The sequence below is a fragment of the Eupeodes corollae genome, chromosome 1 (genome assembly GCF_945859685.1).
Source record: "Eupeodes corollae chromosome 1, idEupCoro1.1, whole genome shotgun sequence".
Lineage (NCBI taxonomy): Eukaryota > Metazoa > Arthropoda > Insecta > Diptera > Syrphidae > Eupeodes > Eupeodes corollae.
The window spans coordinates 300,233,007-300,246,986 of NC_079147.1; the positions used below are offsets into that span (position 1 = coordinate 300,233,007).

At 33.2% G+C, this 13,980-nt stretch overlaps 1 protein-coding gene across 1 annotated transcript in view; it reads left to right on the top strand.

The window, feature by feature from the left end:
• LOC129941524 (phosphatidylserine synthase) overlaps positions 1–11,298 on the top strand; it is a 28,383-nt gene extending 17,085 nt beyond the window's left edge. The window contains exons 2-7 of the mRNA XM_056050195.1: positions 1,469–1,727; positions 1,806–2,258; positions 2,319–2,431; positions 2,494–2,704; positions 2,791–2,884; positions 10,964–11,298. Of these exons, the coding sequence (XP_055906170.1) occupies positions 1,469–1,727; positions 1,806–2,258; positions 2,319–2,431; positions 2,494–2,704; positions 2,791–2,884; positions 10,964–11,004 (1,171 nt within the window). The 3' untranslated portion in view covers positions 11,005–11,298. The remainder of the gene's footprint in view (positions 1–1,468; positions 1,728–1,805; positions 2,259–2,318; positions 2,432–2,493; positions 2,705–2,790; positions 2,885–10,963) is intronic.
• The last annotated feature ends 2,682 nt before the right edge of the window (positions 11,299–13,980 follow it).

Sequence of the window (13,980 nt, forward strand, 5' to 3'; positions counted from 1 at the left end):
TAGGTTTTTTATTTATTTAATACAATGCTTTTCAAGCTATTTCCAAGATATAACAACTTTTTTATTTGCGAAAAGCAAATCTATCGAAAGAGAGTGGATTGATGGCATCATTGGATCAATTTTCGTTAAAAACGATTATGGCAACAACGTTTTGGTTTAAAGCCATGTTAACGTAATTGAAAATTCCTAAACGGTGTTATCAGCAGTCTTGGCGTTTTCAATTTCTAACCTTAAAGCAGCAATTTGATCTCTTAGGAATTTATTTTTGGTGGGAAACATTCAACTTTTAATTTTTAAAAAGCTTAAAACTAATATTCATAACGAAAAATAAGTGTTAAAGAAAATAGTAGCACTGAAAACATAATATCAAATACAACCGAAAAATTCTTCGTTGCATAGCCCCTTATTAGCGATAAGGGGGGGCATTACATTTACTCTGCATGCAACCCACCAAGCAATGACAACGCTTGACATAACTGAACAGGTATCTTTTACCAGGCTTCTTTCATCACGTTCCAAAGTTTAGTATTACAAGTATTTGATGGTACTGCTTTCCTCATTTCTTTTTTTGTTATCGCACCGAAGATAAGTTGAGGTCAGGTGATTGTGCTGTTGGGTTGCTGTCTTGTAGGCAGACCCATTTTAACAGCGTTTGGCTTCAGCGAAAGACAACATCAAGCTATCTAAAACTTGAACACAAGACTACACCAGAATACGTAAAACTAACCCATACCATTCATCCAGATCTCAAAAGATGAGGTACAAGGCTTAATTTTGCTGTACCGGAGATACGCCTATCGCCACTGCGGTTTATTCCTAATAATTTATAATTGTAAAATGAGAGTAAACAACAAAGATCCAGTGTTTTCGAAGCCACTGCTTTTATTTTGAACCCAACTGTTTGTATTATTTTCTATTAAAAAGCGTCTATCTATAACTTGCCTACGCATTTAGCGTTTTTAACATAAGTAGTAGCCGAAATTGCGTTCTAAAATCAATCAATACAAAAGAAATTTAATCTACAACCCTCTTTTTACATTAGAGCTATTTTTAAAACCTATTACATGTATGCCTTAAGTAGAATCCGACTTTTTCTGCATTTTTCTTTGTTTTAACATATCTTGATCTTGACCTATACACTACACACTCTTCTTTAAACAGCTTACAATTGTTTAAATAATTGTTTAGTGAAGTACATTCCACCACTCATATATAAAATTTATAGAAAAGGCGAATGAACCATAATCGCTCTCTTCGTTTCATTTCACTCAATTCGCGAGTTTCACTCAAAATATTTTTTGTATAGAAATCCTACCAGGAGCAGAGTCAAGTGATTATACATTTCAGGGCCTTGAGATTTAAATTTATATTTTGAATATAGAAAAAATAGATTTTGAAGATTGAGTAATTGTTTTTCATAATTTTGTAACGAGATTCTAATTTAAATAATTTTTGTTTCTTTTCTTAGGGACGAGGCAAATTTCGAGGATAACATCTGGGCTGGCATGCTATGCGTTATATTCTTCTTCCTCATCATCTCAGTGCTAGCATTCCCAAATGGACCATTCACACGACCGCATCCGGCAGTATGGCGAATACTTTTTGGATGTTCGGTGCTCTATCTATTGGCGCTGCAATTCCTTATGTTTCAAAATTACAAAACAATCATGAATATCTTCTATTGGCTGGATCCAAAGCTTAAAGATTTTCACATTAACATGGATAAGGTAAGTAATTTTCTCTACTTAATAAATCTGGCTTTATTTTGATTGAGATTTGGACTTTGTTTTTGTTTTGTTTTCAAGGAATATGGAGTCAATTGTTCGGATCTATCATTCGAACGAATCAAAAGTCATTTGGATGTCTTTGCCTGGGGTCATTTCTTGGGTTGGGCTTTCAAGGCAATTCTCGTCCGACACATGGGAATTCTGTGGGCCATATCGATTATGTGGGAAATTACCGAAATCACCTTTGCTCATTTGTTACCAAATTTCATTGAGTGCTGGTGGGATGCTTTGATATTGGATGTACTCGTTTGCAATGGTTTGGGCATCTGGGTGGGTTTGAAAATTTGTAAAATATTGGAAATGCGTGAGTACAAATGGGCGAGCATAAGGGACATCTCGTCGACAAGTGGCAAGATAAAGCGAGCTGTGTTGCAATTCACTCCAGAGAGTTGGACGAGCATTCGTTGGTTGGACCCCAATTCGACGTACATGAGGTTTGCTGCAGTTTGTCAACTTGTTATATTCTGGCAGGTAAACCTTTTTAAACGTGTTGACATGGGAGAAAATCTAATGGAGTTTTATATCATTTAGGTTACAGAACTTAATACCTTCTTTTTGAAACATATTTTCGAAATGCCCCCAGATCACTATATTGTGATTGGACGGTTAATGTTCGTAGGATTATTCGTAGCGCCCTCTGTGAGGTGAGATAAAAGATTACTTATAATTTAGACAAACATGTAATATAATTCTTATTTAATTGTAGGCAATACTACACATACGCAACAGATACTCGTTGTAAGCGAGTAGGTACTCAATGTTGGGTATATGGTGCCATAATGGTCTCGGAGGCAATTCTTTGCATTAAGAATGGGCGAGAACTATTCGAAAGAACACAAGCAACAAATATAATTATTTGGCTGTCAATACAAGTCTTTATTTCAGTTGGATTTGTTTATGGATGTGTTCTATGGCAGGTGAGTTATTTATTTTTATTTTTACTCTTTTCTTTTCTCTCTAATCGAATGCATACAAATTGATTTTCATTTTTGTTTAATTTTAGAAAACAACTGCAAAAAATAAAAAACAAAATTCTCCAACAAAGAAGGCAAATGTAGAGTTCATAGATTCTGCTGTCTTGAGGGGAGATTCAAAAGGTATGTTCCCACAAAAATATTGTTGTCACTACTATGTTATTCTTGTTTCGATGTCTGGTATGGTTTTGTTTTAGTTTTTAAGTGCACTTAATTGGTGTCTTTTTTAAGTTTCGCATTTTGTGTTTTGTGTTTTTTGTTTTCTATCCTTTATTTTTTGTTTTATGTTTTTATTCATTTTTGTTGCTCTACAAAATTGAAATAGCTTCTCGAAGTTTGTGGCTAGTTAATTGCTGTAAATTTGCTAATTTTGTTAGGTATATCTCCTTGAATTCCACAAAATAATAACAGCATAAGAATTCATCTTTCTCTTGATTCTTAAAAAAAAATTCCTCTGTATTCAGGTAGAGGTAATTAAAGAAATTTATTAAATGAACATAATTCAATTTGACCCATGAATTATGAAACACAACGTCATCTTTCAAGTGTATGCCTCTGCTGCTTCTGCTGGCAATGCTGTACCGCTTTATGTCACCCTAGTTGTTCATGACATTGAAATGGTTTTGGGCTTTATCTAACGGATTAGATGATATATGCCTTGAGTGCTTCAATCTTTTCCGGATGACAGAGCTGTAAAAAATGCAATCATTTTTGTATTGCAGTTAAATGATTGGAAAGACTTACATTTTGAATAATTTGACTTCATGTCAGTACTTAACTTCGAAAAAAAAATCACAGTAAATTTTGAAGTCTTTTGTAAAAAAATCATTTAGAGCAGTTAAAAGACTTAAAGTCAAAAGAATGCATTACTTTTTACTGCTCGCATTCTTGTAAGTCTTTTAAAAGTCTTTTACATTCTTTGCATTCATTAAGTCTTTTGATTGCATTCAATGTAATGCAGTCATTTGAATGCTTTGAAGTCTTTTTACTGCTTGAAATCTTTTTATTGGTTGAAGTCTTTTGAGTGCTTTAAGTCTATCTATATAGTTTATCATCAGGTTCCTTACGACTAGCATTTACTTTGCTCTTTTGATTATTAAATTCATATTGTACTCGTAGTTAGCCTCACAAATACAAAGTCTATCAAAATTTAAAAAAAATATACAACAAAGGAAGGCTAATGTAGCACGTTGTTTTTAATAATAATTTAGTTTATATTTGATTTAGTTTTTTTTTTTTTTAAAGTGTTTCTCCTGCCCGAACTAAGAACACCTACACAAACGTCTTTTTTTAGAAGCCACCTTACATGTTTTAGCCTATGATGCGGATTAAGTAGTCTTTAGACTTCAAGCAGTAGAAAGACTTCAAGCAGTAAAAAGACTTCAAAACATTCAAATGACTGCACTACATTGAATGCAATCAAAAGACTTAATGAATGCAAAGAATGTAAAAGACTTTTAAAAGACTTACAAGAATGCAAGCAGTAAAAAGTAATGCATTCTTTTGACTTTAAGTCTTTTAACTGCTCTAAATGATTTTTTTACAAAAGACTTCAAAATTAACTGGGAATTTGTTTTCGAAGTTAAAGTATTGCATTAAGCAATGTTAATGCATTCCCAAAATTCAGTTAAATGAATGGGACTTTTCGCGATAAAATACCAAATGATTGCATTCTTTTACAGCTCTGCCGGATGACATACAAAATTGGTAAGCAAAAGATCAATTGTAGAATGAGCAGTGTAACAAAATGAGCCATCCTGCTTGAACCAGATGTGGTCGAAATCCTTATCTTCAATTTCAGTAAACCGAAATGTTGTATATTTTTATAAACGCGAAAATCAGCGTTAGTTGCATTGAAATTGACACAACAATTTGGACTGCTGACACTTCAGATATAAAACCTTAATCAGAAAAGGAGAATGAATAAACTTTTTTAGTTTCAAATAGCGTGTGTTCTATTGCAAATCTGACTTTAGAACGCATGTTAAGTTAATCAAGCGTTTATGGAAACACCCGTTTTTCCCAGCATCAATTTCTTTCGATGCATTCACTTACAGTTCCATAATCCAAAATGTGTGTGTAGTGTTTTCATCAGCTAATACGTGAAATTTTTAACTGTTGAGATTAATAACGAGTCCCACTCATTTCGCTACAGCTGCCGCATTCACGTCTGTGCGCACCGTCTTTAGGAGTCCCCCGAACTTATTGCAAAAATTGCTTACAACAAGCGCAGTGGGTGTCTCGTTTAGACTTAATAACTTTCTAAAAAAACGTATTTATTTTGTTTGTGCTACATCGTTCTCCCTTTCGAGATATGTGTTCAGTTTTTTTTTCAAAGCAGTTCAATCGTAAAGTTGAATTCAAGCTGTAAAGAAGTTATTAGGATAAAAAATGTATGTTTCCGGAATTACAAAGCCAACCTAACTGAAGAAACCCGGAATAATTTCGAACAAGCTAGAAAGACCTGTAACAGACATATACGACGCATTAAATTTTTGCATGACCAAAATTACCGCAAAAAATACTACAATGTGTCAATGGTAGTTAAAATGTCTGGTCATTTGCAAAAAATGTGCGTAACACTACGTCTTCGTCGGTTCCTACGTTCGTTTCTAGTGACACTCTCTATGTGAGCTTGTTTGATAAAGCCAATTTGCTTGCAGCACAGTTTACGGTTAATTCAATGCTACCAGTGAGTGACATGACTCGGTCTGTACTTGAAAGCGTAAAGGATTCTATGGGACGAATCTTCTTTCGCACTCGTTTTGTAACTAGAGTAATTTTAAATGTTGCCATTTACAAATCTGCTGGCCCGGATAGTATACCCGCTATTGTTCTATTTATTCTATTCTACAGGTTTCTTTCCGGGTGGATGGAAAACTGTCCCTAAAAAAAGCGAATCCTCACCACCTAAATATCGTCCAATTGCACTTACATCCCTTCTTTCCTAGGTCATGGAAACGCTGATCAATTTTCAGCTTAAGAAATATCTTGATGAACGGAAGCTTCTTAATGACCGGCAGTATGGCTTTCGTTGCAGTAGATCCACTGGCGATCTCATGGTTTATCTCACCGAACAGTGGAACAAATCTTTACTCCGTTTTAGAGAAAGTAAGATTATTGCACTTGATATTTCAAAGGCATTTTATAGAGTTTGGCACCAAGCTCTCTTATCGAAAATGCGTGCATTTGGTATTGATGAATCCCTTCTTCGTTGGGTTAGAAATTACCTTTCGGACCGTTCAATTGAAGTATTGGTCGGGTTCAAATCTGATATCCACAAAATAAACGCTGGTGTGCCCCAGGGCTCCGTTTTGTCTCCGAAGCTCTTCCTTATTTTTATAAATGATCTTTTAAAACTACTCACCCACTAAATTGTTTCGCTGATGACAATACCCTCCGCTTTTCATATTATTTCGGCAGCGTATGATAAGCTCATTAAATTCTGATCTTGACAGCATTGTGCAATGGGGAATCAAACACCGTGTAGAATTTAATGCTTCGAAAACTCAATTCTGTCTATAACCCACTTGAGTCTCTTAGACAGAATTCAAAAGAGAGCTCTAAAAATAATAGGTGACCGTTGCCTTACTAAAACTTTTGCATCTCTAGATCACCGTCGTAGGGTTTTATGCCTTTCATTATTTTATCGCTACTTCCATAAGCAATGCTCTAATGAAATAGCCAGTTGCATTCCTTCCCTTAAACAATTCAACCGTAATACTCGTCTTTTAGGAATACCTATCAGCGCAATTTCGGTCGTACTGTAAAGTACAGAGATTCTTTTTTGAGTCGTACTACACGAATGTAGAATGCTTTACCAGACTCAATATTTCCCATTAAAATTCTTCTTTCAAAATTAGATTTCTTTAGCGCAGTTTTCACAAATATTTATAAAGCCCTCCAATTCTTTTATTGAGTATTTCAAGAACTTTATTCGTTGTATTAATGGCTGTTCCAAGATATAGTTTTCTCAGCTCTTTTATTATTGTGCAAACTCCTATGAATAGGATTATATCTTCTCGGGAAATCTGGTCGTTGTGGCATATAGTTTAACGCAAAAGCACTCCTCTTGCTTTAAAAATTGTTGATATTTTGTCAACACTGGTGCTTATATCAAAATAGTTTATCCTGCTTGAGTCATGTATCAATTTTAAATAATAATCGCCATAGATCGGACCGCGCTTCTTCTATGAATGATTCGTGTATCTTTTGGAAGAAGGGTGTTATAAAGTTCAGCTTTAATCTGCAAAAAATTTCCCATCTCTAGAAGTAGAAGACATTCATCCCTCTCAGCCAGCTCCTTCCACTGTTCAAAATATGATACATTTTTTTAAGAGCGATTGTTGCCACAATCCTAGGTAGACGTGTTCCGTTCATATTAAGAACTTTAGGGATATAATCGAAGTGTAGCTTTAAAAGTCGTAATGAACATTGATGGGAGTCCTGTCGCAATGTAGAGCATGTACGAGTATGTGGGTGTCATCATAGGAAGGCCCAGTATTCTCTTCAATAAAAAAATGGCAACAATATAGTAATTTTGTTGGTGTTCCCATACCTGAGCTGCGTATAATTGATCCGGCTGTTGATTGAAAAATCTGGTATTTTGATTGTAAACTTATGTTTTTGTTTTGCATACATGTTTTTCAGGTAGAATTTATAGCTGTTTTCAAATTTCTTAAATTTTTCTTCTAAATGGAACTCCCTGTTATTTTTAGAGAGATAATGTTAGTCCAAGAATAGGAAACAGCTGTAAGTGTCCATATAATCAATGATTTCGAAGGAAACCTCCAATATTTCTTGCTTCTTATTATTTCAAGAAAAGAAACAACGTTTAAAAAAACTTAAACTAAGAAACTTAACTTAAGAAAGCCCTCGATTTGGTCGTCCATAGGACATTTGTCCATTTTATTTCCATTCAAACTACTGTTTTTCTACAATGCTTCGGTTGACATATGAATATGCCAATTCAATCTTAAAAAAAGCAGATAATCTACAACAATTTTTTCGTAGGAGTAAACAATTCTCTTGACTTGTTTTTCAACTCTGACCATGTTAAATCACAATCAGTGTATTAACACCTCTAGGAACATCTGACCTATGTTTTCTAACTGATAATTCCTCTGTCAAACATATTCAGTTAGAGAAAGAACTCCTAAGACTTACGTCAAGCAATACAAGAAAGGTAACAGGGACTTCCTAAATCATTATTTCACTATGATTCCTCGGTAGTGACATAGGAAAATCCTTTTTTTGTACCCGTACTTTGACGAATCGCTCCTTCGTTGGATTATAAACTACCTTTGTCGTTTAATACAATTCTTAATATGAATGCCCCAGAGCTCTGTTTTCTGACAAACGCTATTTCTCATTTTTATTTATAAATACTCTCCGTCTGCCAGTTCTACTTCAATTAATTGTTTCACTGACCATAGTACTCTTCATATTCATTAATTCATTTCCAGACACATTCCCTCCTCTTTAGATACCGATCCTCAATGGCAATATATGTCTTTGAGCTCAGAAAAAGGAACATCACTTAATCCGATGTCGCCTGGCGTTAAATATTTCAAAATTTCAAATGTTACTTCAAAAACAACGAATCAGGTTTCTGTGCTAATTGTTTCATTGACCATATTATTTTTTATAGAAAAATGATTAATTGTAAAGAAAATACAATTTTATTGATTTTATTATTAAGAACTAGCTAGCTGTCTCCAGTTTCGTACGCCAAGTTGGTTGAGGTCTTCACCCACCTGAGTGCGCCACATGAGCCGCGGTCTTCCTCTACTGCGCCGTCCCTCGGGATTAGATTCGAAGACCTTCCGGGCTGGAGCGTGATGTCCATTCGCTCTACATGACCTAGCCATCTAAGCCGTTGGACTTTAATTCTGATAACTAGGTCAGTGTCGCTGTACAGTCCGTACAGTTCGTCGTTATATCTTCTCCTCCATTCTCCATAAATGCATACGGGACCAAAAATCACACGACAAATTTTTCTCTCGAAGCATCCTAAGACTCTCCCATCTTTCTTTGACAGGGTCCAGGCCTCAGCGCCATAAATGAGAACCGGGATGATGAGTGTCTTATAGATGGTGATTTTACATGCTCGAAAGAGGACTTTACTTCTCAATTGCCTTCTTAGTCCAAAGAAGCAGCGATTTGCAAGAGTTATTCTTTGTTGGTTTTAGAGCTGTTGTCGTTGTCTGTGTTAATAGCGGAGCCTAGGTAGACAAAGTCCTTCACTACCTCATGTTCATGGTGACGTTTTGTCCAAGACGTCGTTGTTCAGTGTCCTTTTTTGATAGAAGCATATACTAGGTCTTGCTCTCATTGACCACTAAACCCATCTTCTTGGCTTCCGTCGCAATGCCCAAAAAACGCTACACTGACATCACGCTTTGATCTTCCAATTATGTCAATATCATCTGCGTATCCTAGAAGATTGTGCCTCTAGTGTTGACGGTTGAGTTTTGCACTATTTTTTCCAGAATGATATTGAAGAAGTTGCATGACAGTGCATCGCCTTGTCTAAAACCTTTTTTTACATCAAATGCGTCGGTAAGATCTTTTCCTACCTTGATAGAGCAGCGTGCATTCTCCATCGTCATTCTGGAGAAACGGATAAATTTGACAGGGATACCAAAACTAGACATTGCTCGGTAGAGCTCTTCCCTATAGATGCCGTCATACGCGGCTTTAAAATCGATAAAGAGATGGTGGGTATCGATTTGAAGCTCCTGATTTTTTTCCAAGATCTGCCGTAGTGTGGATATTTGGTCGATAGTGGACTTTCCTGGTCTGAAGCCACACTGATAAGGACCAATCAGGTTGTTGACGAATGGCTTCAGACGCAGTTTAGAGGGTCACCTTTCTTATGTATCGAGCACACTATGCTGAGATTCCACTCATCGGGCATGCTTTCTTCCGACCATATTTTGCAGATGAGTTGGTGCATGCTCCCTACCAAGTCATCGCCTGCTGCTTTAAATAGTTCGGCAGCGATGCCGTCAGCTCCAGCAGCTTTGTTTGACTTATACCCCAGATCAATGAAACTGGACGTCATGATATTCACGATTTGTAAATCAAAACCCACCTTCAGTACAACGATCACATAAGCGATGTCAACAAAAATGCCGCAATATGTTTGGGTTTTTTGGGAAGATGCAAGAAGTGTATCTATCCTTCTTTTCTAGCTACCGTCGGACAAACCATTTTTTTAACGAACTATGCTCTAGTAAACAAGCCAGTTGCATTACTCCCCCCTTAAACCTTTTAACCGTAATACTCGTGCTTTTAAGAAAGTCCATCAGTTTACCCTTGACTCCAACTTCGGCTGTAAAATGAAGTATAGAGATTTGTTCTTTAACACGAACAACACGAATGTGCAACCATCCCAATTTACAACCAAAGTTAACCTACACCAAATTTCTAGACCCTTCTGTTTTCCTTCTTCTGACAAACTTCTAACAGGCACAATTTAGGGTTAAAATTTACTCTATTTTTAAAATTTATTTTGATTAGTTTTGCATTTTGTTGTTATGATTTATTTTTTAAATTCTTCACTTATAATTTATCACCCTTTGTACATAAAAAAAAAAACAATTTTAAAACTAAACAAAAATCATTTCTTGTTTTCTTATGTGTTTCATTTAAAGGTCCTATCTATTATGTTCATCCTAAAATTATAGCACATGCACATGGAAAATTAAATAAACCACGTGTTGATGTTGTTGATACATCGTACGATATTAAAATAAAAATCGTCTAGCAAAGTTAAAAACATAACAACAAAAATCCACGTTTTATACAAATTAACAAAAAAAAAAACAAAAAACATAAAAATAAACATTTTTTATATTAAAAAGAGAGAACTAGTAATAGAAATATTTAGTTTTTTTTTAGAATGTAAATATTTTGTTTTCCTTCCTTTTTTTCCTCCTCTATGTAGTTTCTCCTCAAATAAAAATTAAAAGTTTATAAAAATAGAACGTTTGTATACAAATTTTAAGTCGATACATTTTGGTGCTAAAATTTTATACCACTTTTTGAAACAAATTTCTGTTAAACCAAAAATTATATAATCTGTGTGAATACTACTTTCCGTTTGCATGTGGGTTTGTGTTTTGAGCAGTTATTTGTTTTATTATTTATTATATTTTTGTTTAGATTTTAATTTTATAATTTTGTTTTCTAATTTAGGCAAAATATCACCAAAGAGCTCACCAAAAAAGAATGAATGAAATCAAAATATACAACAACAGATGGAAGCTGTTTTATTTTAATGCATTTACAAAAATATCAAAAAAAGATATTTAAAAAGAATGTTTAAACAAATGCTCAAAAAATAAGAACCAACAAAACAAAAAACCATCTATCAGGAGTCATGTTGAACAAAACAAATAAAACAACAAACCATTTTGAATGACAAAACAAAACAAAACAAACAGACAGAAAAGAGACTATTTAGCATTAAAGTCATTAGAAAATGTAAGAAAAATCAGACTACAAAATATATTTTCGAAATTATGCAAGAATTCTTTGATTTTGATTTGATTTGAATTAAAAAACATTAACAAAGCAAAATAAAAGAATAACTTGTTCGTGCCCGCCTATTTTTCTTCCAATCCCAAGCTTCAAAAAATATATTTAATCTTTTATTTTTGTTTTTATTTTTAGATTGTAATCATAATAATATTGTTTTGTACAGAGCGGGTAGCTAAAACTAAAACTAAAAACAAAAATAATTATTAAAATATTTTACTCAATAGTTAGGTAAAATAAATTACTATATTTATGTTTATTTGTATAAAATAAATATGAAAGCAAAAATATGTGAAATCACTATCGAGTTATATTGTTTGTACATATTTAAAAATTAATTTAATTTTTTGTTTGCAAAATAATGCTTGTACAAAATAATAATATAATTATTATTATGTAGCTTAGAAGTTTATTTTTTATTTAAATTTTGTTTTAAATTAGTTTTGTTTTATTTTTTTAAATAATATTATAAAAATAAGCAATATGAGTGATTCTTTAGAAAAAAAAATATAAACAAAGAACAAGAAGATTGAACTGCATTGCATAATATTTTTTGTTAATTTTTTCTTTTAGTTTTAGTTATGAATTATTATTATAAATAAATATAATGAAAGAGATAAAAGATATTAATTAATTTCTTTTTGATTTTGTAAAGAAATAAACCATTATTATATATTATAGGTATTAATTTAAAATTTTAGGTACGACAAGACTTTTAGTTTTTGTCATACAAAATATACACAAAAATTATAGTTAAATAAATAAGTCTGTACAATGAAATTCTGTCTTTTTTATTTAATACTTATTATTGAAATTAATACAAAATGAAAATTCATAATTTAGCATTCAATATCAGTAAGTATAGAATACAATGTTGCAGAAAAACAGTTCCAACAGAAGTACAAATTAACTCAAAAAATTACAAACTTATGGAAGAAATCAATTGGATAGTGAAAATAATTACATAATAAAAACACTGGTTTCGGGTCAATGTAGTTCATGTCTTCAATCCAATGGATTACCTTTATAGGACACATTAAAAGACAAGTCCATAATAATAGGCCAACTAATATTAATCACCATGAATATGGCCAAATTGGTTTGAGAAATAAGATCAACTTGGTCTTAATTTTAATAAATGGAGAGCTTCCAAACACATACAGTCCCTGGCCATATTATAAGACGCACTGCAAAATTTTTATAATTATAAGATTATTCGCAATATTTTTAACGTTCAAGAATGGACCTATGGTTACATTTTTATGCAAGATGGAGCTCAGCCCGTTCCATAAAAACTTATTTGAGTGAAGAAAGCATCCCTCTGTTAGATTGGCCGCGAAACAGCCATGATAATAAACCCAATTGAAAACGTGTGGGAGCTGATAAAGAGGGAAGTAGTTAAAGATGCGGTCACTTATTGAAAGAGTAACTCACGTGTGGAATCACCACCCATAAATGCAGGAAACAGTGAAATTATGCATTGACAGTATGCCGCCCAGAATTGAGGCTCTGATTGAAGCAAAAGGAGGTTCAGCTAAATATTGAAGAAAATTACAAAAATAACAAAAATAAAATGAAAATATTAATTAAAAAAAAATTAAATCTTTTGCATTATTTCTAGGAAGTAGTTTATATTCTGCATACAAAATAATTTTAATGCATTTCAATATTCGAAAACCTGATTAAATTAGCTGGAAGTTAAGATTTTGCATAAAATCTAAAGTGCGTCTAATAATATGGCCAGGGACTTTTGGCAGGTTCACTTGAAAGAGTGTTCATTATTATTCACTGTTTAATTTCGTGGATTCTTTCTTGATTGTAATTATATAAAAAATTGAATTAACTTTATTTTAATTTTTTAATAATTTATCCACAATAAAATATAAAATCTTAAATTCATTCAGGATACGATAAAAGGAACGAGTTTATGAAGAAAAATAAGGCATTGCAACAAATTCCTCCTTTCAAAATAAATATTTACCATAATTGATTCCATTACACCGCAAATTTCCCAAATTCATTCAAAACAAAACAAAATTTGTGCAAAGCTGTCAGACCAAAAGTGTCAAATCACTAGAATATAGGAAGCACTATTTTCGCTTCGTCGCGAAAAAAAACTAATAAGCAAATACGACGCGAGTCGAATTTGAAAGGTCGAATTGAAAACGATCTGCCGTGAACCTCATAACCAGAGCCCTGTGTTCAACAAGCTCCACAGGACTACTCTGGCCAGAAAAGTGTAGATTTTTTGTATTAATTGAGAAGAAAATTCTGGATATCTTGAACTACCTTTGGAGCTAGTCCAGATTGGTGAAATCTAACTGTTAGTTTGTATTTTGTTAACCAGTTAAGATGCCTATTATAGTTGGATTAGTTTTCATCATTGGGTAGGTTCAGACGATATAAGAGACTTGAAAATAAGGCAAGTTTCTACCATCTGATTGGCCAGCTGCCAACAAATTGCCTTTCCATTAAGGCAATTTAACTGGAAAGTGGATTGGAAAGTTAGTCAAGAAAAATCTCCCTAGCTATCAAGTCAATTCCATTTAGGTATGTCAGAATGATAGCTAATCATAATTTTTCATTCAACTTAAAGGTTTCCTTATCAAATTGGTAAAGGAATAAGGAATATTTATTTAAAATACAAATTACATGTCGAAATGGACTTGTAGCTT